At 37.9% G+C, this 23,685-nt stretch overlaps 2 protein-coding genes across 8 annotated transcripts in view; one reads left to right on the plus strand and one right to left on the minus strand.

Moving 5' to 3' along the window:
* The window catches only part of LOC127791504 (probable bifunctional methylthioribulose-1-phosphate dehydratase/enolase-phosphatase E1 2), a 95,404-nt gene extending 83,362 nt beyond the window's left edge, over positions 1–12,042 (plus strand). For 3 of the 5 annotated variants that reach the window (XM_052321417.1, XM_052321419.1, XM_052321418.1), the window contains 8 exons: positions 3,455–3,544; positions 4,419–4,598; positions 4,791–5,063; positions 10,221–10,370; positions 10,449–10,550; positions 10,757–10,866; positions 10,952–11,070; positions 11,314–12,042. In XM_052321417.1, coding sequence (XP_052177377.1) covers positions 3,455–3,544; positions 4,419–4,598; positions 4,791–5,063; positions 10,221–10,370; positions 10,449–10,550; positions 10,757–10,866; positions 10,952–11,070; positions 11,314–11,420 — 1,131 coding nt within the window. In that variant the 3' untranslated portion in view covers positions 11,421–12,042. Of the gene's footprint in view, positions 1–3,454; positions 3,545–4,418; positions 4,599–4,790; positions 5,064–10,220; positions 10,371–10,448; positions 10,580–10,756; positions 10,867–10,951; positions 11,071–11,313 lie in introns of those variants that run through there. The other 2 variants (XM_052321420.1, XR_008020959.1) reach the window with 2 other exon arrangements.
* LOC127791505 (VQ motif-containing protein 4-like) lies at positions 10,186–14,998 on the minus strand. Of its 3 annotated transcripts, none has more exons than XM_052321421.1 (2): positions 14,259–14,998; positions 10,186–10,269 (listed from the first exon to the last, which is right to left on the minus strand). In XM_052321421.1, exons 1-2 carry the CDS (start codon positions 14,797–14,799, stop codon positions 10,223–10,225), a joined length of 588 nt encoding a protein of 195 aa, XP_052177381.1. In that variant the 5' UTR covers positions 14,800–14,998; the 3' UTR covers positions 10,186–10,222. The 3 variants fall into 3 exon arrangements, with proteins under 3 accessions (XP_052177381.1, XP_052177383.1, XP_052177382.1); XM_052321423.1 differs by lacking the exon at positions 10,186–10,269 and adding an exon at positions 12,900–13,299 and having other exon boundaries at positions 14,259–14,997; XM_052321422.1 differs by lacking the exon at positions 10,186–10,269 and adding an exon at positions 12,900–13,311 and having other exon boundaries at positions 14,259–14,997.
* Positions 14,999–23,685: the final 8,687 nt, after the last annotated feature.

The raw sequence follows: 23,685 nt of genomic DNA on the forward strand, positions 1-23,685 counted from the left end.
TTCTTGATATCTGTATCAAAGGGCATTAACTCGTTAAAATTAGTAATGGAAGCTTGGAGCTTTACCCAAATAGGTGGTCATATCTAAATCAACCTGTTGTAGATTGAACAAAGCACTAATCACATCATAAATACGAGTGATATCACTCGTATACAGCTCACAAGCTCGAGTCCATAGAGCACTACACTCATGAAGAGGGTAAAATATAGGCATCAAAGTCGGCTCAATAATTTGCCATAACAAACTTAGTAACTGTGCATCCACCTATCGCCAAAGAGGTTGATTTCCCTCGGAAATAGTTGAAATGGTCGTTAACAAATGATCCTCAAGGCCATGTCCAAGAAACCAAATTTCAATTGTGGATGACTAAGCAAAATAATTTTATGCATTCAATTTTTCCGTGGTAATAACTAGTGTGCCTGAAAAATGGGGAAGATTACAATTGTGGACGTGGTGGAGAGGCTTGTCAATGAAGAGTGTGTTGTGAATGAAGACATGATACAAGAAGAATAACCCGCTGTTCTAGCTAATCGGATTTGGAGTAGGTCAGATTTGGGCCAGATCTAGGCAAGATTTGGGGTGAGAAGCTTGAAGCTTCTTCAATGGCAGAGGCTTGTAGGGATCGACCGCAACAAGGAAGCTGCAACGATGGTCGGCGACGCACGACGGAAGGCCAACAGTGACAGTAGATCGACGACATAGTAAGGCGAGATCTGAAACGACTGCGACGGAAGGAGGCGAGATCTGAAACTGGTCGTGATGGAAGGAGCAATGACGACGATGGCAGATCGACTAAGCAATAGCAATGCATAAGATTTGGGGGGTGATGCACGAGATTTGAGAATCGACTTGGATAGTGGTGGCGACGGTGGCAAACGAAGTGATTGGCAGGGGTACTGTCAGTTGGCGACAATGACGACTGGATCTAGGGTTGGGTTAGGGTTAGTTTTCCTTTTTCATTGGTCCATTTGGATGCATGGGGTCCTAGTCCTGTCAGTTCAAAAAACGATTTTCGTTATTTTGTAACCTTTATGTACATAGCTTCTTGCTACACTTAGGAAGTTTCTAAATAACTCAATATGGAAGTTTCCAAATCTATTTTTGAAACTGTACAATTTAGGATACAACAAATATTTAGAAAGATACAACAAATATACACCCTTATTCTAGGAAGGAAATATCATCGATTCACACTGATTGCTAATCTTGATGAGCTATCCGCTTGTTCTATCAAATGTGTTTTTCTAGGTTATTCACACCTTTGGAAGGGGTATCGTTGCTACTCTCCTTAATTAGCTCACTATTTTGTTTTAGTGGATGTTACCTTCATTGAGTCATTTCCATATTTTCTCTCTTCGTTTGAGGTCTCCGAGTCTATGTCTATTGGCTTACCTTTACTTGCTCATTTTCTCGAATTTTCCTCTTCTCCTTTTCCACGGCCCTCTGGCCTCTACCTCTCACCTTGATCGTCCCAATCTTCAGGACTATCAGCGATGTCCTCGACCTGTGGCCCAACTAGCAGTGCCTGTTGTCGTTGGTTCGAGGGAGCCATCCACTGACTCATCCTTTGTGCCCATTTGTTCTTCCTCCTCTGGTCCGTCTCCCTTGGTTTCTGATCTTAACTTACCTATTTCTCTTTGTAAAGGTACTCATCATTGCACCACTCTCCATCCCATTTCACATTATGTTAGTTATAATTCTTTGCCCCCTAGATATTTTGCTTTTGTTTCTTCTTTATCTTTTGTTTCTCTTCCTAAATTTGTTCCCGAAGCTCTTTCCCATTCAGGGTGGTGTGCTGCTATGGTTGAAGAAATGTCCGTCTTACATTCCATTGGGACTTGGGACTTGGTACCTCTTCCCAAGGGTAAGTCTACTGTTTGTTTTTGTTGGGTTTATTAAAGTTGGTCATGATGGTCGGATTGATCGCCTTAAGGCTCACCTTGTTGCCAAAGGATACACTTAGGTTTTTTGCCTTGATTATGGCAATACATTTTCTTTTGTTGCTAAGATCTCTTTTGTTCACCTTTTCTTGTCCCTTGCTGCTATGTTTCACTGGCCTCTTCATCAACTGGACATAAAAAATACCTTCCTTCATGGCGATTTACATGTAGAGGTGTATATGAAACAACCTCTTGGCTTTGTTACTCAAGTGGAGTCTGGGCTAGTGTATCGCCTTGGAAAATCCTTATATGGCTTAAAACAGTCTCCTCAAGCTTGGTTTGGTTGATTCAACTCAGTTGTTCTTTAGTTTGGGTTAACTTGTAGTGAAGCGGATCATTCTATTTTTTATCGCTCTCAGTTTGGCTGCCACATTCTTCTAGCAGTATATGTTGATGATATAGTATTTACAGGGGATGATGATGTTGGTATCATTGAATTGAAGACACATCTTCACCAACAATTTCAGACTAAGGATTTGGGTTCCTTGAAATATTTTTTGGGTATTGAGGTAGCTCGGTCAAAGCAAGACATCTATATTTCTCAAAGAAAGTATGCTTTGGATATGCTAGAGGAGACAAGGTTGCTTGGATGTAAGCCAACGGATACCCTTATGGATCCGAATATCAAATTGTTATCTAGATAGAGGGAGCCTCTTTTTGACCCTGAGCGCTATTGTTGACTTGTTGGGGAACTTAATTATTTGACAGTCACACGTCTTGATATTTCATTTTCTATGAGTGTGGTAAGTTAGTTCTTGGATTCACCTTGTGATAGTCATTGGGATGCAGTGATTCGTATTCTTTGGTATATTAAGGCTGCCCTCGGTCGGTGTGTATTGTATCAGAATCATGGACACAATCAGATTGTGAGATATATGGATGTTGATTGGGCAAGATCACCTAGTGACAAACGATCCACATCTGGATACTGTGTATTTGTGGGTGGAAACCTTGTCTCTTGAAAAAGTAAGAAACAAACTGTTGTCACCAAGTCCATTGCAAAAGCAAGAAGCTGAATATAGGGAAATGACTATAACAACATGTGAGCTAATGTGGCTGAAACAATTAATTGAGGAGTGAGGAGTTAGGAGTTAGGAGTTACACATGTCAAGTCTATACAATTGATTTGTGACAATCAGGCTATAATGCATATTGCTTCTAATCACGTGTTTTATGAGAGAACCAAGCACATTGAAATTGATTGCCACTTTGTTAGAGAAAATGTGTTTTCTGGGGATGTAGTTACAACATATGTGGGTTCCAACGATCAGTTAGCTAATTTACTCACCAAGTTACTTATGGGTTCTCGTGTGAATTATATTTGTACCAAACTGGACATGCTTAATATATGTGCTCCAGTTTGAGGGAGAGTGTTAAATAAGATAAGTAAGTGGTATTAGTGTGATTAACTTAAAATACTTGTATATATATTTTATTATATTATACACTTCTGGTAGAATATACATACATTATTTTATTCACAATGAGTTTTTAGTGTTTTTTTTTTTATGCAGGTCAGAGATTACCCAATGACTACAGCAGTACTTGTTCGCAACCATGGGGTGTTTATATGGGGAGAATCATGGATCAGTGCTAAGACTCAAGTTAGTATTATCCAGATTGTGTTTTTCTTCTTATTGTTTTCTTTTTAGTTATTTGTTGTTATCATATGATCAAACAGGAGCAATTTTTTTGTTGTCACTTAAATCTTGTTTTGGGCAGTCAGATGCTTTCAGTGAGTATTTTGGTCAATGAAATGAAGTCATGTATCCGTTAGCCTTTCATACCCTTTTCCAACAGTTTATGGTCATCAGTTTTGCGTTGAATGCAGGCCTTATATGCATATGTATCAACACAGTACATGCACATTTGGATGATAAAAAGGGAATCACTCTGCTGTCATCTGCTGGCCGGGGTTGAGGGATTGGATTTATTCACATCCTACTTCCTAGAGAGTTCACCCTAAATGTGCTACACAACGTAAAATATAGACAAAAGACTTATCCCAGCATCTGCATCTGTTACTATTTATCTTTTTTCACTTGTCAGAGCTGCAAAATTAGAATCAGTGTCTCCTCACTAAGGACCAAGTGTCTGGAACATCAATTTCTGGGGTGCCCATTTTCATTTTTCTAGAACCGTGTTGACTAAAACTGTCAAAATAACTGATTCTTTTTCTTTACTTGCCAGACTTAGTGACCAATCACAATCATCTGGTTACAGGCAATGTTGCCCCCAAACATTGAATGTTGCTTTGGTATCAGCTAGGAGTGATGCCACTCAACATTAATGCAAGGATGTTTGTTGCATAACACAATCTTGAGATGTTATTTTGATGTAGGATTGGATAGGGTGGTTTCAAGTGGAAACATGTATCTATAGAGCCAACAAAAGTTGGTCTTAATGCAGTGGTTTGTGTTTATATATATATATATATAATTTTTTTTTTTTTTTCTAATTTTCTAGTTTCTTTGTCAGGCTGAATGTTATCACTATTTGTTTGATGCTGCCACCAAAATTCGTCAACTGGGCTTGGACAAGTCTACTCCAGGCGACCACTCTATTCGCATTCCAGATGAATCATGTGGTTGTGGGAGTGCAAGCAGTGGTTTGAAGGCAGGGACTCTTGGTATAGATTATGTCATCAAACCTTCACAAGTAAAGTCTTTACCCTCATGGAAGAGCTAAGTATTTAAAAATAATGTGCCATTGATTTGGGAATAGATTGTTCAGTGGAAAAATTCACATTACAATTTGTTCTCTTCTTCAATGCTAATTTTAATGTGAAAAAGAAATATGTTTTATTTTCATTTTGATTGAAGGGTTGATTTTATGCTATTTATGGTGCAGCAATGTATTCTTCTCAGCATAGAAGGAACAACAACTCCTGCGTCTTTTATTTCTGGTGTCCTTTTCCCTTATGCTAATGATAATTTGGTTAAGTATTTAGTGTCAACATACGACTCCAGGGAAACTCAACATGATATAAATTTGCTGCGTGCTCAGGTTTGTTACTGCCTCTTCATGTTGCATCACATACTAACTGGTTTTCTTTTGCTACTAGGTACTGGTTTCACCTTTGTTTTGGTGCACAATAGCTCTAAGGGTGGTGAACATTGTGAAGTTAGGTCCCTCCATTCTCATATATATGATTTCATTTACTGGCCAAAATATCCAGTCTTCCATAGACTTTTTAGCTGATAATTGATACCTTTTAACTGAATTGAATTCAGTATCTTCATTCTTTACTTTTTCCTTCACCTCAAATGTGCTTGATGGCTTCTGTTTCAATCTCCATAATTAGGAATTCGTTTGCCCAAATGTTAGCGTGCTTAGCAAATGGATTACTAAATTTTTCTTGTGCTCCCCGCTCCTTTCTTTCCTCACCCACCATGGAGGTGTGCTGATAAGATACTAATGTAAAATCATGGCTTCTCCAGATCAATATCCTTGCTACTGATCTGAATCAGTTCAATCACGTTAAGTAACTATTTCTGGTTTGGGATGAGAAACTCGTAGATTAGGCGTGTCGATCATTTTTTAATAAAATTTTTAACTCTTTATGCTACCGCACTGTTCAACCTAAGCTTTTAAGTGAATTTTAGTTGGTTTCAGCTTCTAGTAGTCTGGTTTTCAAATAGAACAAGACTTTGCCGCCTTCCCTAGAAGTTACAGAACTGTATGTTCACATGCCAAGTTTTAATCCTTGCATTTAATCTTTACCACTCAAATGTAGTACTGTTGATTTTGCTGCATGTGGTATTGCAAGAAGTTGTTATTTTGTGGTGATTGAAAAATAATTTGTATTTAGCAATGTTATAAGAATTGGACCAGATTGGCTGGTCTGACCAGTAAAAGAAAACTGGCTGTAAAAAAACCAGCCAGTTATTCTAAGTGATGTTTGGTATTGCTGGTGAGAGGAGTGTGTCTGTTACCGAATCCTTTTTGTAGATGATACTTTTATTCTAAGTGATTTTAAGATTAGGTAGTAGGGATTCTTAAGGTGTGCTTTGTTGTGTTTTATGGCTCAGGTTTGCATATTGATACAGGAAAGAGAGATTATTGCAATGGCTTGTGTGTACTATTTGAAATTTCTAGCTACCTCTTTAGCGTGTAAAATTGGTTCCCTCTTGACTTATTTAGGGATGCTGTAAGTTTCTAGGTTTGCTTCCATTTCTTGTTTGGTATAAATATAAGTGAAAGATGTTAAAGATGACTTTGTCTGGGAAGATGCCAGTATTTTTTCTAAGGGTAAATTGCAAAGAGCACCCTTGATGTTTGAAAATTAGCAATAACCACCCTTGCTATTCAATAAAGGGGTAAAATGGCCAATTTACCCTTCATTCTCTCTCCTTTGATTGAAAAATACAAAATCTAAAATAAAAAAAATAAGAAAATGAACCCACACTAGCACAAAACGCATTGGGTTCATAGTCGGCATCAGTGGTGAACCTAGTGGGTTTCATGTTGACGTGTGGAGAATCCATTTGGGTTCATCGCAGCAGATTGCGATGAACTCATTGCCTAGCTCTATCTCAAGCCTAGATTTGGGTTTGAGATGAAGAATGAACCTAGATGTGGGTAGAGAGAGAGAGAGAGAGAGAGAGAGAGATGTCGTAGGCATTCATCCCCGTTGTTGCCACCGTGAACAACCTCCACCACTGTGCGCGCACGCGCACACACAGATAAAAAGATAGAGAAATATATATATATATATATATATAGAGAGAGAGAGAGAGAGAGAGAGAGCCTAGTGGGTTAACCTAGTGATGAATTCGATGTCATCATTAGGAGAGGAGAGTAGATACCTCCATTGTTGCTGCTACTGCTACCCTCATGACTAGCCTCCACCGCTACAAACCAAGAGGGAGAGAGAAATTGAGGAAAGAGAGAAAGAAGATGAACTATTGCCATTGTGAAGAACAATTGCCACGAACGGATGCCCTTGTCATTGCCGCCACTGCCACTATGAACTGCCCCCACCTCCGCAAACAAAGAGAGAGAAATATCGGAGATAGAAATAGAGAGAGAAAGAAGAATGAGAAAATAGGAGGAAGTGTTTAAATATAAGGGTATTTTAGTCATTTTTTAAAGTTCAATAGTGGTTAACTAATGACAAAGGGGAAGTTTCAGCTAGCATTAAACCTCAAGGGTTTTCACTACATTTTTTCAAATGTCAAGGGTAATTCTTGCAATTGTTCTAAGCCTACTGTGTGGAACCATCCCTTTTTCTAATGGTGGATGTCTCACTTTTACTAAGATGACTTTGTTTGCAATCTTTTGTATGTGATGTCACCTTTTGTTTTCTCAACATCAATTATTAGTATATTAGAAAAGATTGCCTTATTCTACTGAAGATTTAGAGGGATTTTCCATAGGAGGGGTCTTGAAGGTAGATCTTGGTGTCACCATGTGAAGTGGAAGAAAGTTTATATTCCTTTGGAAGAGGCAAGTTAAATATTAGAAAACTTAGGTTGTCAAAATAACACTACCCCTTTAAGTGGATTTGTAAGTTAGCTCTTCCTAGGAATTTTTAATGGAGAAGAGTGACAATTGATGAGTAGGGTTATTTGTAGGGTGATTGGTTGAGGAGGAGCTATTTGACCAGCTCATGGGACAGGTGTTTGGACAGGAATTATGTCATTTTGGGATTTTTTTTCTGGGTCTGTTAGATTCAAGGTGGGTAATGTTCTACTTTTAGGAGAAATTTCTGGTCATGTTGCTGTTAGGAGTTTCTTTTACCTGCATTTAGGTATCTGTTCCTGATGTGGAACAATCATAAGATTGGAGAAGAAAGTAGGGGAATAATAACAGAAGCAGAAGAAGCTTAAGAGAAGTAAAACCAAGAAAAACAGAAGAAGAGAGGGTATAGCTAGGGAGGAAATCTATACCAATTGTATTCAATAATCAAAAGCTGAATAAAAGAATACATCAGGTTCCTTATTTATAACATGATTAAGAATTGAAATCCTACAATGATTCCAAATCTAATCCAAATCCTATCATAACTATAATCATCTAATAAGAACGATAGCAAAACAAGATAAAACCTATTCTAAATGTTCTCTCTAAAATAAAAAATAGGTAACTTTATAAAAATATCCCTATAAGAAAATTTTGGGACTGAGTTAGAATCTTTTATATCTTTTTTGGGCTTCAGCTGGAGATAATGCCCCCCTCCACCCAAAAATATTTTTCTGAGTCCATTCCATGGTGTATCTGACCGCTGGGTGTCTTTCCACTTGAAATCTATTTCTTGCATCATGAATACCTCCTTGGGTGAAACCTGGTGAAAGAGGTCAGTTAGGCTAGCAACAAGTTATCTGATCATTTCCTGCTTCATTGTTTAGTTGTCGGATGGCTTTGGTAATTTTTCTTTCCATACTGTTTGTTATTCAGTGGGCCATGCCAGTTTCAAAATATGATTTTTGATTTTCTTCAGGTTTGGCAATTCAGAGAGTTTTGGTTTCTCCTTCCTTTCTCAATGGCGTGTCATATTTGGTGGAGAGATTACTAGTAGAGCCTTCCAAAGAGGGTTCCATACATTTCTTGAAGGCTTTATTCTCTCCTTGTTCTTGTGGATGTCTGGTTCTGTCCCTCTTTTCTATTTCTTCTATACTCATTTTCTAAATGAGCTGTTCCAGTTTTAGCTTGTGAGATTTGTTCTGTACAGGTGTCGCCTTTCTATGCTGGTTCTTTTGATATATACTTCTATCCAAAAGAAAAAAAAAGATATACAGAGAAAGTGCTCAGTAATTCTTTTCTGTACATTTTGGAGCACTTTCAAAGTGACTGTTTGTGCTTGCAGTGCTGCCTCTTCTCCACTTACAGGCTGCTCCTGAGAAGCTCAAAAGACTGGATCAAAACAAAAATGAAGTATCAAATATATGAGAAATATTTGGTAGATAAGAAAAGAACCATGTTGTACAGGTTGTTAGTCGTGTTTCCATGCATAGGTTGAGTTCACAATATCAACGATGTGATGGAACACAACCATATCAATAGCTTTATTCGCTGTCATCTCATGAAACTTTTTTCATAGAAAGACGGGGTGTAAAATTTTGCTATATTTTTTTCCATGGTTTTTTTATTGTCAAATCAGTCAATTGACATTGAGAATGCTGCACCACCAATAACTTGGTTAGGATAAGGTGCAGTTGATGAGATAAGAAAAGAACGAAAGAAAAATTAGTGGGAACCCTTGGACATGACATGGCCTATAATGGCCTTATAGAAGAGGTAGAATTCATGCAGATGATTTTACCTAGTGAGATTATGGTGTGTTGTAGTTGTTGTAGATAGTAAAAGAACCACCAGGATTGAGGGAACCCTATAACCAAAAAGCCTAAGTAAAGGCCAAACAAGAGAAATAAAACTCAAAACAATAGTACATCAAGAAGACAAAGAAATAGAATTATTATGCCACAAACATATTGTTATCAACCTAGGGGTATTAGGGATAATTGGGCTATAACGATTGTAACTAACAGGGGAATGGGTTGTTGTATGCAGTTAGGGGAGTTATAAGGATAGCTGAAAGTTGTCAGGGAGTTACAGGATAACTAGAAGAGAGCCTTTAAGAAGGCGGGTTAAGTGTGGAGGGTATTTTTTGGAATAACAGAATCCTTATGTTTCCCCTCTTGAATTCTCTCTCTATTCTATCTCTCCTGAATTCTCTCTCTCTCTCTCTCTCTGTTCTATCTCTCGTCCATCTCCTTCTTTCTCAACCTATCAATTCTTCTTCGACATTCTGTTTTTTTCTCAGTAATTCTTCAAGAATTACTTAATTGACCGACCCTTCAGTTGAGGTCGTGTCACATAATGATACTAGAATAGTACCTTTACGTGAAAGATTGATGGCTACGTGTCCTCAAAGGCTCTCCTATTCAGGACCAGCCAAAGATGCCACATCACAGAAAAAGGAATGAAATTTGGGAAGAGTTAGAGGAATTATTATGTATTTTTGGTTTAGTTTTGAGTTAACATTTTTTCCCATTTCTCTAGTATACTCCTTGGATATGATAGTTCCAAGGCTTTGAAATGTGATCAGTTCTTCAGTTCCAACTGGGAAGGATAAAATTAGGGTATTATTCTTATCGTCAGGTGCTTCTCAGAAGCTGTGCATGCATACCTGTTTTGAATGCATTTTGACAAAAGTAACTCTTTAAGTTATTCTACACCTTCATTCATTCATCTTTGTGACATTTCTCCATAAGCATACCATTGGACAAGGATGTCCCCAATTTTCTTCAATTTTCCAGCTTCCATGTCTTTTTGCAGATTCAAAATGATCTGGAGCAAGGCATCCTTGGCGCTGCACCTGTTGCCCCTGAATACATGGGAAAGAAAATGGTGATTGATACTCTGGTTGTTAATGTGGAAGCAATGATTCAGGCTAATAGAGAAGTGACTGCCCTTAAACTACTTCAAGTGAGCTTACTGCAGATATATTTTTTGGATCTTCCTCAATCTGGACTCCCATTTTAAACTGCATTTTATTTGGTGCAGGACCATATATGGATGACTGGGTTCCAAAGCAATGAGCTGGGTGGTATTGTGTTTGAAGATGTGCCAGAAGCGCTTAAAAGGTGGCATGCTTTGGGCATCAAGGTTTAGTTTCTTGTGTTCTTTCTTTATCAGTAAGTGTAAAGCTTGATGAACATTTTGTGAAATCCTTGCATTGATTTCTCTTCTTTACAGGCTAAATTAAATGTACAAATTATTCACGACTGTTATTGGGTTTATGCTATTTGTTGTATTGGGAAAGCACTATGATGTTTTCCAAGGGCTAATTAGTATGCACTGTCTTGTTTCAGGTTTATATATATTCTAATGATGGCAGAGAAATACAAAGGCTTCTTTTTGCCAATTCCAATTATGGGGACATGAGGAAGTACCTATGTGGGTTCTTTGATACTGCCATTGGGTATGTGCTTCAGCCTTCAGGTTATTGCTACTATTGCTTGCATGGTTTGTTGAAATTGTCATCTCATAGTTGTTGCTACTTGCAGGAGCAAACAAGAGAGACAAAGTTATGTTGAGATTTTGCAAACAGTGGGAGTTGATAGGCCAGCTGATGTGTTATTTGTGACGAATGTCATGCAAGAAGCTGAGGCTGCCAGCGCTGCTGGTAAATCCTACTACTATTAATTTGCTTAGAAATACTGTTACAGTGCTTTAGTATGATCTCTTTAACTCAATTCTCTTTAATCAAATGAAGGCTAGTTTGGTTCCACAGTTGCTTGCTTTGCCTCAATCATTTCACTCATGTTCATCTGTCCCACATCCAAAACACTGTCTAGTATTTGTGTAAGCAATTGACTACCATTTTCTTTCAACTAAAAGAAAATTCTTTTGCTGCTCGACATTTCAGGTTTGGAAGTGAAGATCTCCATACGTCCAGGAAATGGACCTCTTGCAGAGAATCACGGGTTTACAACTATCGAGTCATTGCTAGAAATTCAATCCCAAGTAGTGTAATCTTCTGTGTGTTTCGCTGTCATGATAAATGCTCAAGCTATACCTTACAACACCCAACCGCATTTTAGAGGAGGGTGCAGCAGGAATGAAGAAAGAAAGAAGAATATTACAATGCCCTGTCGTTTTGGATATTGTTGGTTTGGTTGGTGACAATGATTGCTGACCAAAACCATGGCTTATTGATTTTGCCAATGAAAATTGACACTTAGTTTATGATGACAACGGGGAATTCCTTGTTGATTTGCATCATGAAGAAATGGATTCGCACTCAAGATATCAACAATGCAAAAGTAAGATTCTGATTCAATAGCTACATCCGTAGTTTCTTGTGATAAGAATTTGGTTAAAGTGGAAGAAATTCTTCTTCCGAATCCCTTGTATTGGATTTATGTCAGCAAGACCAGATATACTTTACCAGTCTTATTAAGTTCGAAAAAAAGTCGTAGGATACATTCTTTGCCTGCAAAGTGTAGGTTGATTCATGAACCAAGCAAGGTATTGAAGATTTGGTGGAAAAGTTCAAACCATGACTTTATGCCCGCTTATTGCTGTAAATATCGTTTGTAACAAAATTAAGTAATACAAGATGGAAATTTTTTATCATCATTGGGTTTTGCCTGATGGAATACGGTCGTATCAAATATGAAGGTTGTGTTAGAACTTTCTCATTTTTTCTTACTAGAAGGTTGTGCTGGAATGCCACACTATTTTTAAAAGTTAGTTAACGTATAAATATTTTATCACCAACCCTAACTTAACTAGAAAGAATAAGGAGCTAAAGTTGATGATAATTGTGTTCATTGTTGTTGAGAGTAAGATTCTACCTCTCTTCATATATTGACCTAGTGCTGCAGGTAGCAGCTTTTTTGTTTTGGATACTGTTGGGTTCAATGGAAGCATAATCCATGGACTTCTTTTATTTAGGTTAATGTTTAACCATTATCTTAATGGTAATGGTTAAGTTATGATAAATGCACTTTATTTTTAGATAAGGTGTATTACTTTTGGTTCTAAAATAATTTTTTTGGTTGATAAAATATTACAAAACACAATATATTTATTATCAGTTAATAAGTGTTTTTAAGTTAAAAATAAAATATAATAAATACTTGTTATCTGAAAATAAAGTTTATTGTCTTGAAAATTATTGCTAAGGGTTTTGTTTTAGAGTTATTCATGTTTTTGTTGGGAAAGATCCTTGGGATATTACACCAGAATGGAGGATTGAAAGCCAATTATAATGACATAAATGTACAAATCATTCAATGGAAATAAACCAAATAGTTGTCTTTCGAAATCACTTACATGGGTTTTTTAAGCTTTTTTTTATTATTTAATTTTGTTATCTCATGTTGGGACTTGGGTGTGTTTTGATAGTAACCATAATGTTGCTTTTTAGACTGAAATTTCTTTGAAAAGTAAAGGTAAAGTTGTGTATAAAAATATAGTCTTCCAATATTTATAAATTGAAGAACCTCATACACTAACAAGAATGTCTTTTATAGTTATTTTAAAAGCTCATCAAAAACAGAATAGTGTTTTATTTTTAAAATTTTATATGAATAGAAAGCAAAAGCATAAACGAGGGATTTGAACCCTCCTAAAGGTAGCTTCCTCCTAAAGAATGGACAATAGTAGTCATTCCCTTATGGAAAGTTGATAGTGAAGCCTTATATTCCACATATCTGTGCCTTCGGATTAGTCCACTCTTCCAATTTCGCATATACACCAAGCAAACAAAGCACCCATCTTCAGCTTTCATCTCTTGGGCACAACATCAATCTACCATAGCCAGGATTTCCCCTGGAGCTTCCTTCAGTATGTGAATTCATCTAGAAATATTTCCTTGCTATCCATGACTGAACTTGTAGTTACTATGCTGGGGAAATACCTTCAACAAGAGACTGTTCTTAACCAGGGGTTAAATCAAATGGGTGAAAAATTTCTTTCAAAATTGTCACCTTTGCTTTGCATCCGATTCAGCATCAATTACAATAGAATCTTGATGGTTACTTTCATACTATATACAAAATTTTATCATTTTTTTCTTCTGTCCTGATTTTTATTTATATAAAGAGAGGATGTCATTCTCTGGCCGTCAGATCCTGATCTGCTAGAGTTATTGTCTTTCCCTAACTTGTAAAAGAGTGCATACATTATGTACTTATAAGTACCAAAGGACAGAATCGTGATAAAAATTTTAACATGAATTCAACATGGACTTGCCTAGGGGTTCTTCATAATAGAGCTATGTGATAAGTAGACCGGCCAGATGATCCCTAAATGATTCTTCATTTCAGAGTATGTGATTAGACTGAATGGAGTATTATTATTATTATTATTATTTTGGGTTTGGCACACAACTCTGTTTTGATTTTTTGCTTTAATCACTGTCAGCCAAATGAAGAACCTGGGCCAAAAGGCCAATACAAAAATGAGAATAGAATAAAGGAGAGAATCAATTTGCTGTGAAGCCCTAGATAGTGAAGCTAGCCTTTTAATTACACTAGTTTCTGCACTCTCTTCCCCTTTGTTTTCCTTGTAAAGGCATGATTACAGTTTTGATACACACACATCGATATCCAGATGCAATAGTAAACCACAGAAGAAGAAGAAAGCATAATATATTGTCTTCTCATGCTATGTGCTATGTAGAGATTTAATAGTTGTAGAAATTTCAACCATCTTAAATCTTCCTACCAGTTGATTGAACACCCATTATTTCCAATTCTACCAACTTGAGCGTTACACACTGACACCAGAACCAAAGTATTCAAGAAGTACTCGAAATTCTGGGAGAAGTAACTGGAAACAATGGCAAAAGCTGAGGCTCCGAACCTCTTTTTGCTGTTACTGGTGTTGCATGCAGATAAAACCCGTTTTCTGCCATGCCCTTTTCCTCTAAAGATGATAAACAGCCTGATGGTGATGGCCTGTCAATTGTCTCTGAGTTTGGTGGTGTAATAGGGCTAAGAACAAGCTCATGAAGACCCAGCACACTTGGTGACAAAGTACTGGGATGGCTTGGAGAAAGCAGAGAGTTTAGAGCCAATCCAGGGATGATTTTGAGGTTCTTGAGACTGTTCCTTCTCTCTTGGAGCTTGAAGCCATGTTTCTTCGGCCCAGTCTTCACTGGACTGGCTGCTGGTTTGGAGGGTTGTTTGTTAGTTTCTGGTGAGCCAGTGAGCATTTGGACTATTTGCTTGAAGGAGTTTGTGTCTGCTTGGATGAAGGACGTCGTAGGAAATCCATGGGCTTCAGATATGGATATAGCTTTAGGTGTTGATGGATTCTCAACACAATTGCTGGTGTTGCTGCTTTCAGGGGAGGTTTTCGGATATGGGCTTTCTTCCTCTAGGTTATTTGGTTTATTCTCCATTGATGGTTTCTTATTCTACCCCTCTTGTCCTTGGTTTTTGTAGGGTTTTTTCGTGGTTGAAGAAGGGTTTAAATTGGGGGGGCAGAGAGAGAGAGAGAGATTTATAAGTAGCCTGCTTTTGTTTAGTGGAAGTTTGGCTATTGTTTTGTTCTTGTTGGGAGTGGGTATTAGAGAGGTTAAGACATCGGTTGGATTGTGTTAGGAAAAATTTTGTTACAACATGAAAAAATGATATTCTTATAGAATTTTTGTACAAATATATTACTAAAATAACCTGAGTAGTCCTTTCAGAGGCTGCAATAATCTTTGTTTAGACTGCTTGACTCTTGTATTGTTGAGTTGGTAAAGTAAAGTGACTTGTGCAATTAATAAGGAGTTTAGGTTCATGTCGAATTTATCATATGCCAATTAACAATAAAAGCAGCTCACTTTGTTAAATTCCAAACCATCCTTTAGTCATCCTTATGCAAAACAATGTTTGTCACTGTTCAGACAAATGTAGTGATTTGTCAACTTCTCCTTGGTTCCACCGGATTTAGGACTCTTATGCGTGTTGCTGGATGCCAGTGGCTTGTGCCTAACTTAGTAGTTTAATTAAGTTATGGCACAATTTGGTTAAAAGTAGTAACTTTTAGAAACTTAAAGTATGGAGTACTTTACAGTTTCGATCCGAAATGATTTGCATATACAACTAACAATATTTGACATGTATTTGTCTATAGAACTCCTTTGTGACGAGAAGATTACCGATTTGAATTGGAAAAAAAAAAAAAAAATGCAAGTGAATGTCTATATACGGTTACCAATTCTTGCAAAACAAGTAACTTGGGTGGGTATAGGCCGTAGTGGTAAATGGCTTGCTAGGTCATGCACTTATATGTTGGGTGGGTATACTTTCTAGTGGCAATGAGTGAAGAAAAAAGAACAGAAAGGTGATTGGAATCAAGTTCTCTACTTTGGTTATTTTCTCTAGTGATTCTTAATTCACAATAATTGGGAAAGAAGAATGGTAAAGAGACGAGGATTTCATGTCTGCCTTCTAGAAGTAGAAGAGAAAATTCTCAATCAACTACATGGGAATCCCATGTCAATATGGAATTGTGATATCAATCCCCGTAGAATAAGTTTTAAGTAATGTTGGGAATTTGATTCATATTCCCTATCCAGCTGCCTCTTGAGTCAGAAAAAGTAAGGATTTTATGAAAAAAGTTAGGTTTGTGATGAAACTTGTAGCATGTGGGCCAATCATGTCTTTTTTGGCTGCTTCTATCTCAATTGTTTGTTTGTGAAGAAATCTATGTCTACTATCCTCCACCTAATACAACCCTATTAATTTATTCTAACTTGGGAGTGTCCCATTTATCTAGTATACATCTCAATTGTTGACATCTTGAATTTTTGACGTTAACTTCTTGAAAACTGCGTGCCAAGGGCATCTATCCATTGTTCATCTAGTCATCTAATTATGGTTTATGATTATCTATATATATGAATGTTCATATGTTTTAAATGTTAGGTAAGTGTTTAAAGAAAATTAGATGTTTTGTTAAGAAAAAAAAAAAAGAAAGGAGCATGGTTTTAGATCTTATGTTACTTAATTTTCTTCCTTGATCTTTTTTTTTTTTATATATAGTTAATCCGAAAGCATGGGAATACACAAGATTTCGTTTTATAATATCGAGCTAAGAGAATATTGTATTTGAGTATAATAGTCTTTATTGTTTGAACTCTTAATCAAGGCCACCCTCTCTTTTTCTATATTTATATAAAAATTTAAATAATACATAAAATTATATCCCCATGTAATAAAATAAAGACTGAAAAATATAATTTATAACAACATCAAAATTAAATTATTAAATTTAATTCCAGAAAATTACAAAGGGGAACAATGTGCATTAAGAGTCCAAAAGACATCAAAAGAAATGGAATTTGTGGTCAAGATGGGTAGCTGAAACCATTATAAGGAGGAGGACTTGATTGGGTTTGCAATTCATACCATTTGACTAATGTTTTGTCGTGATGACAATTCATACCTAAGACTACAAAGACAACTTTGTTTCTCAATCTTAAATCATCATTCTTTGGAATTTTTAATAATGTAATTGTGATAATATAAGAAGGAGGACTAGTTTCAATGCATGGGTCATGCTATTTGTACGGAAGAGGGATGGGATTACAGAATCACTCACAAGGCAATGAAATGGAAGGGGGATAGGATTACAGAATCACTCACAAGGCAATGAAATACCCATTTTGTCCCTGCAATACCATCTCTCTTTCCCTTTGTGTCTCTCTTGCTCTCCCTCTCACACCATCGGCCCCAGTGGCAAGACAAGAGGAGGCGGTAGCGGCGAGGTGAGGCGACGCGATGAAACGACGGGGCGAGACAACAAAGGTTGCAACGGCGAGATGAGACGAGAGCAGGCGAAGTGACTGAGGCAAAGAACGACGATGGGTGGTCGATTGCAGCGGCGATAGAAGAGGGGGAGAGGGAGATGGGGATGAACATATATCGCGATAATTTGATGTCAAAATATCATGATATACCGCAATATATCACCCTTGTAAAGCATTCTTACAGAATGCTTATGTACAAATAGCATTTTCCTTCAATGTATTGTATATTTATTTCATCATGATTACAATATTATATATAGAATGTCCATTGAGATGAAATATATAAATAGTGTACAAATTATATATACATATATTTCGTTAATCAAATCATCTCAGTAGTATTTTACACATTTTATTCTCAATATGGATTATTTTGATTTTATGGCAGTTGATCTCATTTAAAATTGTCACTCTTTATGGCTGTATAATTGTTGTAATATTGTCAACATTTTCCAATATCCAATCTCACTAAAATTGAAAACTAGTGCAGTTTTTTATTTGAAAAAATAGTGGCAAGAAATCCAGGCCCATAATAATCAAAATATGGATCCAGGCCCACAATAATTTGACGAACTAGGCCCAAATCCAAAAATAGGCAGAATAGATACTTGTGGTGGTAACATAAAGGTTACAAATGCTTATATTCTTACAGAAATACTGTACCAAAAAATATTGTTAAAATGGTGTTTTGGTGTGATATTTTTTTATAATTATAGATTACATGGATAGATATTTTTCCTTTTTAATGGAATTGTGATCCTTGTGGGTGGAAAGAAACAAGATTGTCTTCTCAACAATGCAAGTTTTAATAGTCAATTGGTTAGCATGACCAATTTCTTCTAAAGTTGGGTGATTTTTGTCTTGGTTGTGTTGACTTTTTATGGCTTTATTATCTTCTTCTATAGTTGCAGCAATGCAATATGAACATGCAAAGCAAGCTATCATGAGGCCAGTAAAGATTTTAATTAAGATGAATCCACTTTGATATTTATATATTGGGATTCACACTGTTGGTATTGGCTTATTTGGGGGCATGCAGCTACTGTGTTTCGCATTCAATGTTGATAGTTTTGGGATGGTGAACTATGCTTTTATTTTGAAGCCATTTCCAACTCCCCAGATAAGGGCCCAGAATAATGGAAATACATAAATGATTGGAGATGTTGGAAAAAGAGAGAGACGTCGGAGAAGATGTTGAAAGAGGTGCTAAAGAGAGAGAAAGAAGAGATGTCGAACTGGAGATGCCAAAAAGAAAAAGAGAAAGAGAAAGAGAGATGTCGCAAGCAGAGAAGACACTTACCACTACTAGGAGATGTCAATGACAAAAAAAGAAGATGTCGATGGGAGCTAAGAGGAGACTAGGAGACGTTGACCATTGGAGACTAGGAGACGCAGTCGCCTGTCACGACAGACGGTTACATGGTCCGATCGACGTTTTTAAAGATGATGGAGAAAGTGATGGCACTGTCGAAGACCAAGAGTAATGATACTGTTGGAGACTAGGAATGATGGTGTCTTTAAAGATGGTCACCAGTCACAACAGATTCGTCGTCGGTTAAGCGGTCATATGAGACGTATGATGGGAGAGAGAGAAAGAGAGAGAGGGAGTTATCTTGTTGCCTAGGACCCTACCAACTCTTAAGCTGACTCTAGACTTTGTGGCCTATGCATCATCTGGCGGTATTTGTTGTGTTATGTAACTAGTAACCTTTAGCTACTAATTTTTGTGGGTAGGTTTATCTAGCTAGAAGTTATGTAATGTCTAAGGCTCTTGTTTTGCTTTCTTTTTCTAATACACTTTGCTATATAAAAAAAAAATAACGTGTAACAGCCGAGAAATTAAACACAATGTTTTGATACCAACTTGTAATAGTCGCAAATAAATTCTTTTATTCCTACACAATATTTTGACACCAATCTCCTTTCGCAACAGCGAAAACACAAATAATCGTTAATACCTACCTCGGGGTGGCACTATAATAAAACATATCGATAACCATAATTTAAACATGAAACTAGCACCCATATCTCCAACACACCCTCAGGATCTTTTCGGTTTGGAGAGCCTCGTACACATGGCTATCAACAAGGATCTGATACTACTAAACTTGACTTCGAACTTTCCCTTTCTTAACCTGGAATGATGTTAAAAATAACGTGAACCACAAGGCTCAGCAAGCATATCTGAACAAATGGGCATATCATAGGAAATTGTATTCCGAAGGAATCATCATGACTAGCATTAACAAGGCTTCCCTGATTCGATCTCACGCTATGTCATAAGTTATTGCATACATTCATTATACTTTACATTATATGCCCATACAATGTTGCATATCATAATGTTACACATGCACATCTAATGTCATATACAATATCATAATCCTTACTACTCATTAACATACGTCACCCTCTTTGGAATGACAGCACACGTCTAACCTACCTGGACATCATCGGCATAGCGATAGCAGTGCCCTCGCTCAGAGGCCGAGGGGACAAATACCCATTATACTTCACTTGATAAACATATATAAAATGCCATGTGTGACCATATGCAATTCACATCACCATGTATATGCAAGGGTCTTTACACAGTTGTTATGGGAATATTTACTTGAGTAGTTTAAGGGCAAAAGCCCATATATTCCATGTTATGCAAATCACATCATTAAACCCATATTGATACGTTCCCAACCCATTTATGGCATAAAGTATTAGCCCCAATATTTGCAGGCCGGCATATTGATATCTCATACGATTATGGTGTCAAGGTATGAACCCCTATATGATGTAAGAATTGTACCACTTTACTTTCGGGATTACGGGTAACTCCCTTCGTTACTCACATTATTGGCTGATTCTGCATATTTGATAATATTAAATATTAGATGGAGGTTGGTCAGTTGACCGCCACAATCGCATTGAGTCTCTCCAATTCTCAAAGAACCTAGCCCACATCGGTTCGGCGTCATTCCCAAAGAAGTAGGGGCGATACAAAGCCCCGTGACGGTTAGAAATAAATATCTCCAGGAGTCTCATATTTAGTTTTAAACCCACCGTCCACAGATTCAACAACAATTCACATATTATAAAATGGTTACCACGCGTATTTGCATTATTAATGCATGGAACCGAATCATGGTGAGGGAGAGAATAAAGTACGAGAAACCACGAAAATTTTCATAGGAAATTAAAAACATGAGGAGGGGGTTAGGAACTTACAATAATTAGAATAAAAAATAGGAAGATGACTTACATAAAAAATGAATTGAACTTGCATATTAATAAAAAGACTGAGATCTTGCCTCTTAAATGAAACAAAGAGGAAGACGAACTTGCCTTAAATATTTCCTTAACTCTTGCAATAAACCAAAGTCATTATACTCAATCCCACGCTACCAAAATCTCCTTTATCTCTCCTTTCACTCAAGCATTCATCCCATACATATAGGCTAAGGATGTAATACCCCATGTTCGTATGAGGCTGCCACGTAATTTTAATAAGTACCAAAAAATGGATTTTATAGCAATTTCAGGTACCGAATCAACTGCAGGGAATGCCTAGGAGTGAAATTATCTAAGGAAAATTATATGGTTTCGACGAGCGTATCGAGATAGGATTTATGGTATTGAAAGAAATCGGATCGGGAACAATTTTCGGTACAGCTATAATATAGCTGTTATTTAGGCTATAAAATCGAATCGTTGTAGAAGACTCCCGAAAAATCAACGGAAGCCTAGAGGGGCTCCGATTTTGCATAACGAGCAACCCTTCAGTGGTTTCAGGATGAAACGATAGCCCGGTGAGGGCATTGGGACAGAATCATCTATATCGAGTAGAATTTAAGTTATTAATTATGAATTCTCAGTATTAAATGCAAGTCTAATCGGTATTTGAGGGCATAGTTGCAATAAGAAAATTCTCAAGTGATATTAAAATAAATTAGGGATTATATGTAATTTTCTTAAGTTTAAATATGTAATTTATTAACATAATACATAATTGTACATATATATATATACGCATGTGCGCGGCCAGCTTCTGAAGCATTAATGGCCGCGATTTTGGGCTGCAATTGGACGATCATGGCAGCAGGGTTTAAGGAAAATGGTTGCAGCGGGATTCACGGGGATTTGGCAGCCGATTTTGAGGGATTATGTTATTAATGTAATGTATAACATATATATATATATATATATCTACGTTCGTCCATGGCTGCCTATAAATAGGCAAGAAGATCGGTCGATTGAGGAGCACCAAAGCAAGGGAGATCGAGAGAGAGAGAGAGAGAAATCGGGTGAGAGAGTGAGTGGCCGAGGAATGGCCATTTCCAGCAACCATGGCCGAGAAGCAAAGCTTCGATGCTCGGCCATGGTGGTCAGGAAGGAGGAGCAGCAGGGGAAAGGCGCAACGGAGGATGGCGGTAAGGTCCGGGCGGCTTGCGGTGGCGCAAGGAAGCAACGGAAGTGACCGTTGCAGCAGCGAACGGCCATGGCAGCAAGCTCAGCGTGGCCATGGCCGACGCGCAGTGAACAGAGCCGCGAGCAGCGGTTGGGCGCGGCCGGCGGTGCTGCGCGAGCAGCCTCCAGCGAGGTCGGGGGCCGGTGTGAGGCCGGCGGGAGGCGCTAGCAGCGGCGAAGGCGTCGGCAAGGAGGCTAGAGACCTCGGCAGCAACTGGTTCGATCGGCCATGGCAGCCATGGCCGATGCGCAGCAAGTTGCTGCGATGGCGGCAGCAGTCGCGGCGGAGGGCGGTGGTGCGTGGCGCTCGGGTCCGAGAGGTCGAGGCGGCCGGCGGCGGAGGGCCGAGTGGTAGTTCGGGGTGGCGGCCGCGGCGGCTGGAGCGCGCGGGAGCTGTAGGCGCGGTGTAGAGGAAGAAGAAGGAGGAGAAGGGAAAAAGAAAAAGAAGAAAGAAAAGAAAAAGAAAGAAAAAGAAAGAAAAGGAAAAGAAAGAAAAGAAAAGAAAGAAAAAGAAGAAAAAAAGAAAAGGAAATTGGGAAAAATGTTGAAAAGTCCTAGAAAAATCCCAAAAAATAGGTAATGAAGATGTAATGACATCCCGGAGATTTGGATGAGAAAACGAGCCGAGCACGCTTTTCGGGAATATGGCACGCATATCGAGGAAATCAGAGATGCTAAGTCAAGGTGAGTAAAATTCTCTAGAAAATTTCAGAAATTCCAAAATATTATTTTATGAATTTTCGTAGAGAAATATTTGAGAAAATAGTTTCGAAATATTTAGTTTGGATTTATTGAGGGAAATTATGAAGAAATAGGAGGAAAATTAAAGGAAATGCCAGAAATTATGGAAAAATGGATTTTAATATTTATTTAAATAATTATGGTGATTAGGATGCTTTGAGGTTGAAGTTGAAGAGACTTGTGCAAATTTGAGGTTGGCACGCAAATCGAGGCGATGCAAGAGGCAAGGCTCGGATATCGAGGTAGCCCGATAAGTTCTAGAAGGTAAGTGGTACTTTCTTAATAATGATTTCATCATATTGACATGTCTTGATATGTATCCATCACGTAGACTGCATACATGATTATGAAATGCATAAATACACGTTGATATCATCGATCACACACATATGAGGCCGTAGGAGGTACGAACTAGCACCGCTGCCTTACCAAGGGTGCACCCATACACTCTGGTTTCGAAAGAGGTGGCCGCTAAAATGGTAGGTAGCATGAGGGGTGCAGTTGACACCTACGATGAAAGACATTGCATACACTCATGACATAGCATTATGTACCCTTACTTAGATGGTTCATCATCTAACTTGGGTTCGCCCCTGGAACATTCAACGTTCCAGTCGGGACTTGCAGAGATGATTCCGAGATTGGTGATATGTAGTGACGCGAGACGTCAAGAAGCGAGTAAATGTACCATGTTATGTTATAATATGAGTAGTTTAAGAATTATGTACATTGTATTTATTGTCAGACGCTTATGAATCAACTTTGTAATGAATGTCATGTCTAGTTATTATATGAGCAGGTTCGATTCAGCTTCCGCTTTGTATTTATTTTCTAGTGTAGATATCTCGCACTAGATAAGGTCTTAGGGAATTTCGGGATAATGTAAAGATAAAAAAAAAAAAATAGACCAAATTTCCTAAGGCATAACACGCCCTGAAGAAGTGGGCTGTTACAAAGGAGAAAGAAGGTTGGTGAGCATTATGGAGGCAAAACAATCCTTAATTTCCCTCTCAAATTTCTCCCATTTCCTTAAGCATTTACTACATATTTATAGGCTAAGGAGAAAGGAACTTCGTGGAAGCATCAAGGTAACAATGGAGCACCATTTCTGGCGACAAAAAGTGGGTTGGGCGTGTGGTTGGAGGAGCTAGTCACGTGGGCGCGCGCGCTTAGGCAACCCTGGCGCCAGCTGGGTTTCAAAAACTAGTTCTAATTTTTCTTGGCCGCGGGTTCAATCCTGCGACCTTCGCATTTTCCTTTGCATGCCCAACCATCTTGCCTACA

The sequence above is a fragment of the Diospyros lotus genome, chromosome 15 (assembly GCF_014633365.1).
Source record: "Diospyros lotus cultivar Yz01 chromosome 15, ASM1463336v1, whole genome shotgun sequence".
Lineage (NCBI taxonomy): Eukaryota > Viridiplantae > Streptophyta > Magnoliopsida > Ericales > Ebenaceae > Diospyros > Diospyros lotus.